This window comes from Pithys albifrons, chromosome 5 (genome assembly GCF_047495875.1).
Source record: "Pithys albifrons albifrons isolate INPA30051 chromosome 5, PitAlb_v1, whole genome shotgun sequence".
Taxonomy (NCBI): Eukaryota; Metazoa; Chordata; class Aves; order Passeriformes; family Thamnophilidae; genus Pithys; species Pithys albifrons.
The window spans coordinates 58704050-58716859 of NC_092462.1; the positions used below are offsets into that span (position 1 = coordinate 58704050).

The 12810-nt window shown below is 34.9% G+C and overlaps 1 protein-coding gene across 10 annotated transcripts in view; it reads right to left on the reverse strand.

Moving 5' to 3' along the window:
- Positions 1-12810, reverse strand: part of SLIT2 (slit guidance ligand 2) — a 265913-nt gene that overhangs the window by 32707 nt on the left and 220396 nt on the right. For all 10 annotated transcript variants that reach the window (XM_071556723.1, XM_071556716.1, XM_071556715.1 and 7 more), the window contains 5 exons: positions 12447-12518; positions 9853-10016; positions 4589-4713; positions 4360-4457; positions 2807-2946 (listed from right to left, as the gene is read on the reverse strand). In XM_071556723.1, coding sequence (XP_071412824.1) covers positions 2807-2946; positions 4360-4457; positions 4589-4713; positions 9853-10016; positions 12447-12518 — 599 coding nt within the window. The remainder of the gene's footprint in view (positions 1-2806; positions 2947-4359; positions 4458-4588; positions 4714-9852; positions 10017-12446; positions 12519-12810) is intronic.

Sequence of the window (12810 nt, forward strand, 5' to 3'; positions counted from 1 at the left end):
CCCACAGAGGTATTTTTGAAGTATATATACTGTGCCAGTCTTCAACAACTTACAGCTCAGGGACTTTCTGAGCTAGAAAAAAGTATCTGAGAATTTAAAACCCTTTTTATATACTGAATATATAGCCTGTTTTCCTGATTGTTAAACCCACTTTTGCTCAGCTAGTTCAAGAATTCATTTAGGCAAAAATTCCCTTCATTAGAAAAAAAAAACCAAAACGACGTTAAAATATGCATATCTGATTTTAAACTCTTAGATACCAAAATCCAAATGTTTGCAAAGTTCCCCATGAAAATCACTCTACATACTTGACAGAGATTCTGTTATTTATCTTTCAACTCAGGCTATAAGCCAGAAAAAGAAAATGTTCTATAAATAATTTGGTACCTCATACACACTTGAGGCAACTGCACAATTACTTTATATTCTGAACACCACCCTTTCTAGATCCTGATGTTTCCAGACTACTGTCAGTCTAATTCTTAATACTGAAGGTTATTTATTATTCAAGATCAAGGATGATAGACTCGAGGACCCCTTGACTAACGCTTGACATTTTCTCCTTACAACTAATCTAAAAATCACTTAGGATCTCACACATTGTGTCCTACTCTCAGTTGCTTTGTAAGAAGACAGTATATTGTATAATTCTGTACTGCATTCCATGCAATGAAACACTTGAAGTTTTCCTACAATGTTTGCCCAAAGCATCTATAAAATCAGTTGAGGCCTTAGTGATGTGTTAAAAAAAACAAAAACAAAACCAAAACATGCTTGTTTTTTTTATTTTGGTAAAGTGTTGAAAAAAATCTGGTGAGATAGTATAAATTCTCAACAGTTGTTAACAAACAGAAAGGCTAAACTTAATGATTGCAAGTAGATTATTTTGATTTATTTTAGAGCTGGTGAGAAGACTCTCACCTACTCGTGTCCTACTGACTTCAGTAGCAATGAGTAGGTATATCTGTAAAAGCAAATCTCTTTTTCTGAAAGAATTACAGTTAGCAAACAAAAACACTGGCCAAATACACTCAGTATTATTCTGTAGAATTATGCCCAGCTATGAAACAAATTTAGAAATACACTTTTCTGCATTTTGACTAAAGAAGTGCAACAGCAATACAAACATCAAAACTGTTATCAATGTTTATTCTGTCCTTTTTGCTCTAACCACAGAGATGTATAGAGAAATGCTTGAATGTTTTTTCAACTGTAAATTTAAATTATATATTTCATTTACAATACTCAAAATATGCAACAGGCACACTTAATGCAAGTTTTAGGCTAGCACATGTAAACAATCCTCAGAAATTTAATAAAAACCAGCCTTCCCAGGGCATAAGGGACACTATGAATCCAGGGAGCTACTGAGTCTGGCAGTTAAATGCACCTAGAGCAAGGCTGAAAATGAAGCTATGAATGGCACAGGTAAAAACACCTGCAAAGTTGCAAAGGAGGAAGGCACTTGCAAAGGAATTATATCTATAGATATATGAAGCCTCTTATGATGAAGCAACTGAACAGGAATACTGGACTGATGTGACTTTGCTCTGCATTCTTCTGGCCTACACAACAGAATGTCTGATCCCATTTTTAAAGGGGATAGCAGTTGATCCTAGGGGAGCTGAAGGTTGACTCCCATATGCCTGAAATACTAGTTCTAGGAGAAATAGCAAACACTTCTCTCTGCTTACTGATGATAACTGTTATTTCTTTCCAAGGCATGAATTGTCAATTCTACCAAACATTTATGGGTGCATGCATATAATAAAGTCTTGTGTTTAATCATATTAATTCACTGTGCATTCGTAAGATTTAAATACTGACTTTAGATCTGAATACCCTAAAACATTGGAGCAATCCAATAGGCTGTAGAACTAATGATGGAAACACTTTGGGTTAAAAAGCAGCTGAGTTTTCAATCAATGAAAATAATTCAAGAGTTCACCTCTCCTCACAGTTTTGCAGAGCTCAAATTTGATTGATTGATTGATTGATTGATTGATTGATTGATTGATTAAAGCAAAAATATAGGATGACTGGGTAGAGTTTACTCCCAAGCTGTGGTGGACTTTACATTTCTTTTTTATGCACTTCAAATCATGGTTTTGTGAATTTAAGCTCTGTTTTCCTAGAGGTCAGCTAGCTGACAGACAATAGATCCGCCTAGATAGAAAACTATAAAACAGATCAGTACAAACAATAGATCCTACTTCCTCTATGCTGCTCCTCTAACTGTGCTCCATTCCCGCAGACACAATGAGAGCAAGCAAGAGATCCTCTGTCTTAAAGAGAAGGGAATGCTTTGGCTTGGCTGCCGATGGATAGAAAGGAATAACTTGACACTTGTCATTGTTTTCTGTGCAGGAAGCATCACACTCTGTATTAGTATTTCTAACGAGGGGCCGGAGAGCATCCAGGGGCACCAATACACTGTTCCCTGCTGGCACAGACAGATCCTTTTCTAGCCTGTTAGTAACAAGAGGTTTACCGGATAAAAGCAGAATATTTTTCAGCTTTCTGCAGCTACAGAGGTCCTTCACTGGGGTGTCCCCACAAACAGTAGGGAGGGGCACATTTTGAAAGACCTTTTAAATATAAAATGCTGTGATTTCAAAACTAACAAAGGAGTTAAAGAGTGGCCATTAAGTCTACTTTTGACTACAAACCATACAGGAGTAAAACATGCAGGGAAACCTGTCTTTAAGTCAGTTGTAGAGTGACTAATAATTCACCTGCAAAACAGAAAATATTACTGTTCTGCTAGGAATTCTTGAATTACTTGTGCTTTCTCTTATACTCCTACCTGTATATTCAGGTGGACAAAGGCAAGTATAGTTATTAATTCCATCCACACAAGTAGAATTATTTTCACAGTCATTGTCTTCACAGTCATCAACGTTTACTTCACAGTTTTCACCTTCAAATCCATCTGCACAAGTGCACCTGTAATAGAGAAAACAGAATAACCACATCCACACTTGAGCTGGGGAGTCCAGACAAGGAGTTCTGTAATTAATAAGTATAATAATTAATTATTACTATTCCATAATAGAACTTGGTTGATATAATGTAAAAAACCCATATAATAAATGTTACCAAAATATTTCTCATATTTTAAATTACAGAAAAAAGGCTTCTGAAGTAGTATCTTAATGTTTAGTTTAAGGAGCTTCTTAAATCATGGAACATTCTTTTTGAAAGGCATACTATTTTCACTTTATAAGATTATATTTCTTACAGAAAGTTATCCTTTCTGTTTTTTAAGCTAAAGACATGGAAAAGAGTGTGAAATCAGGGATTAGTATTTAATAGTAGTATTGCACTATCGTTCAGTTAAATCACCTATATAAAGTTGTCTTTAATGTTCCATGGACAATACATGTATTCATATAGAAAACCAAAACTTGTATAAACTATTCAAAGCAATAATTTTTTTTTACTTTTAAGCATGTTTATGCAAAACAAATACATCAAAATAGATAGCAAATGTAAAAGTCACTCACACATGACTACACATACATTTTCATGTAATTTGTACTATCTATAATTTCTGCAGCTTTCATTATAGGATTGCTTTGATTTTCAAAATGTGAAGTGTTTAAACAAATAAAAAAGGTCAAATTCTGAGGCATGACTATGTCAATATAAATCCTTGAGGCACAGTAATAAGGTGTATACACTTATTTTTAATAGAAAACTGTTAAATCTTTGGACAGAACTTGGATTAAAAATAAGAATAATATCATAATGAATTGCAAGATGATGAATTGTATCTTTTTAAGTGTCATTTCTAACAAGCTTGAGGGGTAGATTATTAAATGACTAATAATTTCACATAAGAATGCTAAAGAACTTTATTTCATAATTCATGAAGTACATCTGGAGTAATTGTACTGTGTGATTAAGTAACTCAAGATTAAAAATGCTCACAGCATGTTTATCTGCTGGCATAGTGACTTTCAAATGAATCATTAATTTTCTGTTTCACTGGGATTTACATTTTATCATTTACATGCTGTCTGTTGAAGTAATACATACAACAACAGATGAATTGTGAGATTTTTTTTCAGCAGGGATCTAGCTAGCTATTAATTAACATAATGGAGTCAATACTATGTTGTCTTGACCTGATATGCCTCAACTAATCACAATCATTTGTTATTGTTTTTAATAGATTCAAAGCTTTAGAGGCTTTCCAAGGATGGCAAAATGTTCTGAACACTTCAGAAGCACTGAAAATCTGCCTTGTGGTGCACTTACCATCAAACACAAAGAACCCAAAGATTAACACCAAAATTATTTCAACATATAAAATGCAGTATTTTTCCATGCTCACATAACAATTAAAAAACCTACCAGAAACCATCTTTTTCTCCTTCTTTCAAGTGACAAGTTCCACCATGGTGGCAAGGGTTACTAATGCAAGCATGAATGGGAATATCACAGTCTTGACCCTATGCAGGGAACAACAATTATAATAATAAGAAAATACAAACACTGGTGGAAAAGAGCCAAAGAAAACATAAAGGTTGTTAAGGACAAGCTTAAATTTCAGTGAGGTTTTTCCTCTTCATTCAGTACCTACCTTGAAACCATATGGGCATGTACATCTGTAGAAGTCAACTGGATCACTGTTGCAGGTTCCATCATTTTTACAGGGATTTGATAAACAGGGGTTACACTTAGCCAGAATATTAACATCCACAGGGCCTTAAAAATACAAATTGGATAGTCAGGAAAAAGCAACTATTAATTTATATTTAACAAGATCTATCCGTTTTAAATTTTAAAATAGAGTTTATATTTTAGACTTTTTTATGCTTCTATATGAATGAAATGTTGGACTGTCCTTAACTCTTTTGATGTGACCAAATAAATTTGGGATTGGATTTTTGGTTTAAATATCATTTTTTAAATTATTTTTTTTTAGGAAGCTGACAACAAAGTGATTCCCATATCCCTATTTTCTCAAACCTGTCCAATTCTGATCCATGATAACTATCTTCCTTTCATATCAACAAAATGAAGAATATAATTTCAGCTTTTGTTTAATTAGGGAGTAGAAACTGCCTGTAAGAAAATGGCCTGTCACAGTTTGCAATCCTTCCCTTCGTGGCATTCTGAGAACACTGCTTTTAATGCATTTTTGTTTTAATTTGGTTTCGATCACAGAGATTGCAAAATGAAATGGTAAAATTATGTGCAAGTCATTTGAACATCTGTGGACTGTAATTTAGAGTGCATTGTCCAAGCTACCTCAAATAAATAGCTTTATACTCTGTCTTTCCCCTTATGAGTCAGACACCGTTCTGTGCATTACTGCATTAGTTAAGCCCACAAATTATGCAAACTGTACCATGAATCTATGTGCAAATGAAGACTACAATCCATGCTTACAGTCTACTTTCTTATATTAAAGATTATAATGATAGAATTTAGAAATTAATATTGACAAAACCCTAAGTTTCAGAAGCCAGACTTAGAGCTTTGGCCTACACAAATCTTACTGCTATTATATAAATATTTTTAGATAGTTATTTATTTTTCTCTTGCTTTACAATTTAACAGCCATTTCACAGTGAATTTTCAAGTTTTTGTCAAGCAACCAAAGAAATCACTGGTCATTTGTTAAAAATTAGATATCACCTGTGTATAAATAATTATTAATTTTCATAAACTTTGTGAGGAAGCTTGACTACTGTAAGAGAAAACAAGTGACTTTGCCAAACACCTATTAAGAGAATGAACATACATTCTCGGTCTCCAGCTCTATTGCCTGATGACATTACTGCCTCCAGCTTGATTTCAGACTTCCCCTATGAAAAAAATACCCTTCCGTTATCCACAGGTGGATATTTTAAGGAATAACTAGTGATTCCTTCTAACTAGACAAAAACCCCCAAATCCCTGGGACCTACTGGTGCAAATGTCTGGTTGCTCCTCAACAGGTTTTACACAAAATGAGCCAAACTGTAGAGTTTTTCAAGCAAAAAAGGCTTTGCTGAGATATGAGGCTTATTCTATTTTTAAACTTAGATTGCTTGACTTCCTTCTTTTTCTTTGCAAATTAATCTCAGATAAGTCACTGTAAAGGAGCTGGCATGGAAGGAAGCCATGTGACTGTAAGGATTCAGTACAGGGTATTAGGTAAGGAGCAAGTGACTTTTTTTTTTTTTAATGTGCAGTTGCTGGTATCTTCTGTGACACAGCTTGCAAGCAGAACACAGTAACATGTGGTAACGCGTGTATTGCCAAAGCCACAATCTGTATGGATCATTGACTTTTTTGTCTTCATTACCTTACTTTGAAAGAGAAATCTATACCTGGTTAAAGTACCTATTAGACTGACACACACGAGAGGTAGAAAAGTTGAAACAAATACCGCAGAATCAACATCTAGAAAGTTCTGACTGTACTCTGTAGATTACCGCTTATTATTGCTGCAGTGTATTAAGAGGTTCTGTGCGAAAAGATGAGGGGCAAGAGGCACATACTTAAAAGTTTGTGAAACTACTGTAGCCTGGGAGTCAATCCTTTGCTCTGTTTATTCTGAACATCATATCATCTTTTCTACTTTTCACGCAATAAAATGCTAAGTAATTGGTTTAAATTAAAAAATATTCAGTCCTTTTTCCCAAACAGAATAGCAATTTAAATTTCACTTCAAAAAGACGAGGCAGAAAATGGGAACCTAAGTCTCAACAAGCTAGTAAACAAGACAATCTGATTTTGTACTGTGTTTATTTGAAACTATTATATATGTAGTACCTAGTACAAACGAATATTTTGATTTATTATTCTTCAGTTGGAAGATCAAAAAATGTAAAGGCAGTTCTGGAACCTATTTTCATTTTCACACCACCATTCTTTTCTTGTTTCTGTTTGCATGTGTTAAAAGACTTGTATATGAAAAAGAATTTGTTTCATAACCTATTGTTTAGTTTTTCATATTGTAGACAAATATGTTCTTGAATAAGCCCTCAGTGGAAAAAAATAACTCTTCTCTAAACAGTATTTTATTGAAAAACATAGATTCATACATGTTGCTATCTAAGATTTTTTAGGAAAAAGCATGACACAAACCATGACAAAACAGCTTCTAAAGAAACCTGTTGCAAGGAAAACTTTAAGCTCTGACATTTTATGACTCCTCCCTTGCATACATCCTCAAAAACCAGTAGTTATGTAGCTAATGAAATCACCAATTTTAGTACAATGCAATGGAAAGAATAATAATTTCATTTAGATCATTTTCACTTCTCAAACCCAGGCTTTTAAAATAACAAAATGGTTCATATAATATGTTAAATAACATACCATTAACAGTCAGCTATAAATTCATCACAGGGGAAAACAAACAGTAAACATGCATGTCTTAGGAAAGAAGTCTGCTTGAGGTACACAAAAGGAAGGTCAGAAGGTCCATTCTTAATCAGATCACCCATTCCAGTTCTACGTACAACCTTACCTGGTATCAGAAAACCACAAGGCCCTGGAATCTCTAGAAGCAGGGCATGGATGGTAAAGAGGTAAAAGATTGAGAAGCTGTTAGAGGCCACATAAAAAAAAAAGAAAGAAAGAAAGGAAAGAGAAGAAAGAAAGAAAGGAAAGAGAAGAAAGAAAGAAAGAAAGAAAGAAAGAAAGAAAGAAAGAAAGAAAGAAAGAAAGAAAGAAAGAAAGAAAGAAAGAAAGAAAGAAAGAAAAAGAAAAAAAAGAAAAAAGACAGAAAGAAATCCCCACCCATAAATGCAGAAAAATAACTGAAAAGAAGAAAATGTTAAGGAATGATTCCAGGTGTAAAAAATTAATAAAATTAGAGTGAGGTACAGTGATTTTATGGAGCTTTACAACCAAGATAATATTTTATTTTAAAATGCCATTTTCACTGGGAACTATGTATTATGTAGTTAATATTCAAGAACCCATTTCACTTTCAACTGAATCCACAGATATCAAAAAGAGGGAATTGCACACTACTCTTTTCTTGTTAATATATATACAACAGCAGGCCATTGACAGATTTTCTGACAACAACCTTCTCACTCATAGTCAAAATTTTTTTTCTGATAGAAATATAGCACCTTCCTAATTTCTATTATTGAGCATTCCATTTTGAAGCAAAGTAACAGACACATAATGTCCTGCAGGGCCATAATTTAAGTGATGGTTTGCAACCTGTAATTATGAGCATCTTCATAGGACAGTAGCAGGAAAGCTATTTTCTCTCAAATGGTATCCATAATACCAGATCTCCACTCTTGGAAGTAAAACAAATACACAGTTCTTACACTGAATGGAAATATAAAGGATATTTTCTGATGGGCAAGAGGGAGTAAGATATGCTCTCTGGATTGTCTGACAGAAACATAACAATGATTGTAGGCAGCAGTGATAGTTTTTAAAACTGGCAGAGCTGGAAAACAATTAAACCGATCCTTCATGTCCATACAAAGATTCTTTTCCTTATATCTCTGCAACAGTGTGGAATAAGAGCATATCTGCAATAATGTTCAATGGATGCTTGTAAAGGAAATGATTAGATTGGGCAGCAAGTTTCCTGTGTAAAATCAGGCTAAGAGACTTTGCAACAGCCATGTGTTATGTGCAAAGAACACTGACATGACCTCAGAGATGTATTGCAGAAAAAGTGCAAGCGAATTTGAAGGGAGAGAAAATTCACTGGCATCCAAAGTAACAGATGGGTTCCAGCAGTTTTTGTTTACCAAAAGAAAAAAAAGGGCTTTTGAGAGAAGGTCTAAAGAGAAGGCTAAATAGGTTGAACATGGAGTAAAGAACAACTCTGAGTGAGATAAACTCTGACAAAGTCCTGCTGCTTTTTTAAGAACAAAATTACAAAGGGATTGAGTTCACTTTTGAGGATGCATTAGCAGATGAATAAGTCAAAACAGCTTGAAGATTACCTAGACTCTGAGAATAAGTTAATTCTACAAGACTAAGTATCATGTTCATTTGATGCTTCAGAAACCACTATGAGCTTAGGAATGGCTTGGAAGTATAAGAACACAATTTTTTTTTTTGGGAGGGGGCGGGGTGTTCAATGTTTTTAAATAAGGACCATGAAAAATGAGGCTACAGCAGAAGTTTTCTGTGTTTTCAAAACACTTAAGAACAGAGAAATGGATGGAAGAGGAAGATTAAAGAGTAAACAAACCTAATTCTCCCTTGATGTAAGTTAAAAAGACACTTTTCTAAAAAGAAACAGTACCATTCAGAAAAAGAAGGTAGGAATTAGACAGAAATGCCAGCAGCAATGGTAATGATATGGAGATAAATACCTTGAGAAACCTGCCATTTAACAGAAATTTAGAGTGAGACCTCTATAGACATTATCACATTCCTTTATCTACTTTTTTCCTGTTGATTAGTTTTTCTGGGGGTGTTTTTATGCTTTCTTCTGAAATATCAGAGGAAACACTCTGGACATATTGATGCATTTAATTTCAGACAAGAATTACAGATATATTTACATTTTTTTCTGTAAACAGTTGGAAGGACAAAGGATAAGGGAAGTGTAAATGTTTAAATTGTAGTTTATGACTGAGGCAGTACAAAGTACCTTTGTACAACATGTACTGAGGAATGCTGTACTGCAAGCCTAAAGACTTTTTTCTCCATCTACTTTAAAAGAGACAGGCATTGAAATCCTTAAAATAAATGCAGTTCCTGAATGGAACCAATGGCTTCATCCCTAAGTATGAGGAATAATGATGACAAGGCTGAGTAAAGACGTTATAATAAATGTATTTAGAACACACAAGAGTCCTAGTTCACAGCTCAACTATTTGCAAATATTTGTAAATGTTTGTAATAAAAAAGGAAAAACAGTACCTTGGCAAGTAAATTTTTTAGAAGGTGTTGTGAGAAGAAGCTTATCTGCCATTTCTCCAGGACCAGCACAACGTGCAATACCAGGTTCTTTGTATTCTGATTTTACCCAATCAGATAGCCACTGCATGTTGCAATCACAATAAAGAGGATTTGCTCCAATAGCCCTGTGGAAAATAGGCAAATGAAAAAGGGAATCAGGTTTTAAAGGGTTGTTTTTTAAAAGAGAAGCCAGAAAACAGGTTGGCAAAAAAAGTCATTCAAATCACAAACCTGCTCTCCCATCACCAAAATGGCTGTAAGAGCACTCAGTGTCTGGATTTGGGTTCTGGATCAAGAAGTGATAGCTTTAGCAGTAAACGTGGTCCAGAAACCTCACTATTCTTAACTGCATTAGGTATAAACTTCGGTGAGCTAGTACTAACTCTGCTTCACTGTTGGTATGTAATGGCATAGATCAGCTGCATGAGCAGAATGAAACTGATACTCGGAAATTAACTTAGCAAGAACAAAGTATTTCTTCTGCAACAGTCAGTGCAAGTCCACTGAGTTCCACCCTGATATTTTCCCTTTTCGAGTTAAGGCTCCCAGACTGATAGAAACCATCTGTTTCTAAGCTTCCAAATTTGATTTAATTATTTCCTCTTTGGAGCTCTCCCACCGAACTCACAACTATGTGCAGAATTCTGTAGGAGTTCTCTGCTGCATAAGTAAATAAAACTACATTACCATAGCTTTGTGGTAGTCACGTGAAAATTGTTTCATTATGAAAGCATATCCATTTCTTTAAATGATGATATTTTTGATTTTTAATTAAAAATAATTTAGCTACAGATTTTCAGAATTAATTTCTGTAATAGCTTTTTAAGTGTTTATTATCTCTGCTAGAAACTATAAATACTCTTAAAACTCTGAGAACAATGATACATTGTGTAGTTAATTTGGAGGATAGAAGCATCATGCTATTCTATAAAGATGTACTCCTGTTCCTTCTAAGAAATACAATAATCATAGAACTTTCAACAGATAATCTCAACATGTGCAAACACTGTCAAACGACAGTATTAGAACATCTTCCTCCTTCAGATGTTTCAGTACTTTTCAGATTGTTCCACAGCTTTGAATCAGTGGGTCTTCTAGGGATATAAGATGTCTTTGGCAAGCAAAGGCAGTAGAAACTACAGTTCTGAAACACTCTTTTCTGCCCCCACTAAGTAGGAAGTCCTCTCACAATTTTGCTACATTCCAGCTGAATTAAAAAAAAATTATGTATTTGTTCAGTCAAAGCAGCAACAAAAATAAGACTCAGTGACAGGGAACTTCTCATACAAGAAGAAACACCTAGAACTTGTCCACTCCACATTTACAGGAGTCAGTGGCAACCTGAACTAAGACAATTGCTCTGCTAAAATCAGAATATTAGCAAGGATAATGGGTAGCCATAATAAAGAAAAAAATACCAGCAAGACCAATCAAATCTATGTAAATTTTACTGATATTTCATGCAGATGAACTAGTTGAATAGTAGCGTTTGAATGAATTATCAATGACCGAAAGCTTAATCAGTATCAAATTTCTGAGAAATGGCAACTAAATGTAAATGTCCAATACTGAACCAGAAACAGATGATTAAATTTTTAACAACTGCAGCTGTTCAGAAACTTAAAAACCCAGATATATCTAAAGATACTATCAACTTCTCAAAGTCTTAATAACTATCCACAACCACAACAAGATTTTCACAAGGTAACTTGTTCTAATTTAGGTTCCCATTGAAAATTAAAAACTGGAAAAGTATTTCCTCAAACTATATTCTGAAATCTGATGTCATGTGTTTAATGTCAACTTAACAGACACTGACACAGAATCATGGAATAATTTAGGGCACTCTGGAGGTCATCTAATCTCACCTCCTGCACAACACAGCATTGCCCAGGGCTGTGTCCAGCTGAGCTCTGAAGATCTGATTCTTTGGGCAACCTGTTCCAAAGCTGAACCATCCTCAAGTGAAGAATTTTTCATTATGTTCAAATAAATTTTCCTTGTTGCAGATTGGGAAGGTTTACTCTTATTCTTCACTGTGTACCTCTGACAAAATGCCTCTACCGTTGCTTTAATTGTTAAAAGCTTAAAGACTACCAGGTTGCTCCTTGGCATGCCGTTCTGCAGGCTAGAAAGGCCCAGTTTCTGTAGCCTCTTCTCCCAGCTCACACCATCCAGCCACTTCCCCACACCGCTTGCCCCTATGCTGGGTCTGCTCTGCTTCATAAACATCTGCATTGTGCTGGAGAAAGTGAACACATGTTCCAGATGTGGCCTTAGGAGGGCAAGGCAGCAGGCAGTGAGCAGTGTCCTCAGCCCCCTGGCTGCTCCCTAATTCAGCCCACAGCTCCTTAGCCTTTGTTGCCATTAGGGCACATGGCAGATAAGTTCAATTTGCAGCGCAGCAGCAAGCCTAGGATTTTTTTCTGGCTCTCTGGTCAGTTCCCAGCCTGTACAGTTGCATGAGCTTCTGCCAGAGAAGTCCTTTGCATTCTGTCTTTCATCACAGAAAATTTGCTAAACATAAAAAAAAAAGTTAATGTCTGAATACTCACAGGTGTGATAATGCTGAAAGATCATTAAAGGCTCCTTCAGGAACAACAGAAATATCATTGCCATGTAAAGACCTTAGAAGGAAATAAACACAATAATATGTATGCATGAAAATCATCAGGTTAACTTGGCAAATTTCATCTTCTGTAAACAGTTTTCAGTTCTCTACACTTTTTTTCTTCCCCTTCCAGTTCTTCAGTGTTCCCAGCTGTTTTCTGTTTGAAGGGTTTTTTTAAGCTCTAAGTGACAGAATACTTGTCATTTGATTTTTTGCATCCTGAATTTTCTTAAGAAATTTAGATACTGTGATTATTTTAACATTGACAAAAAAGTTGATAAAAGTAGGCACACTTCTGGAAAGTACTG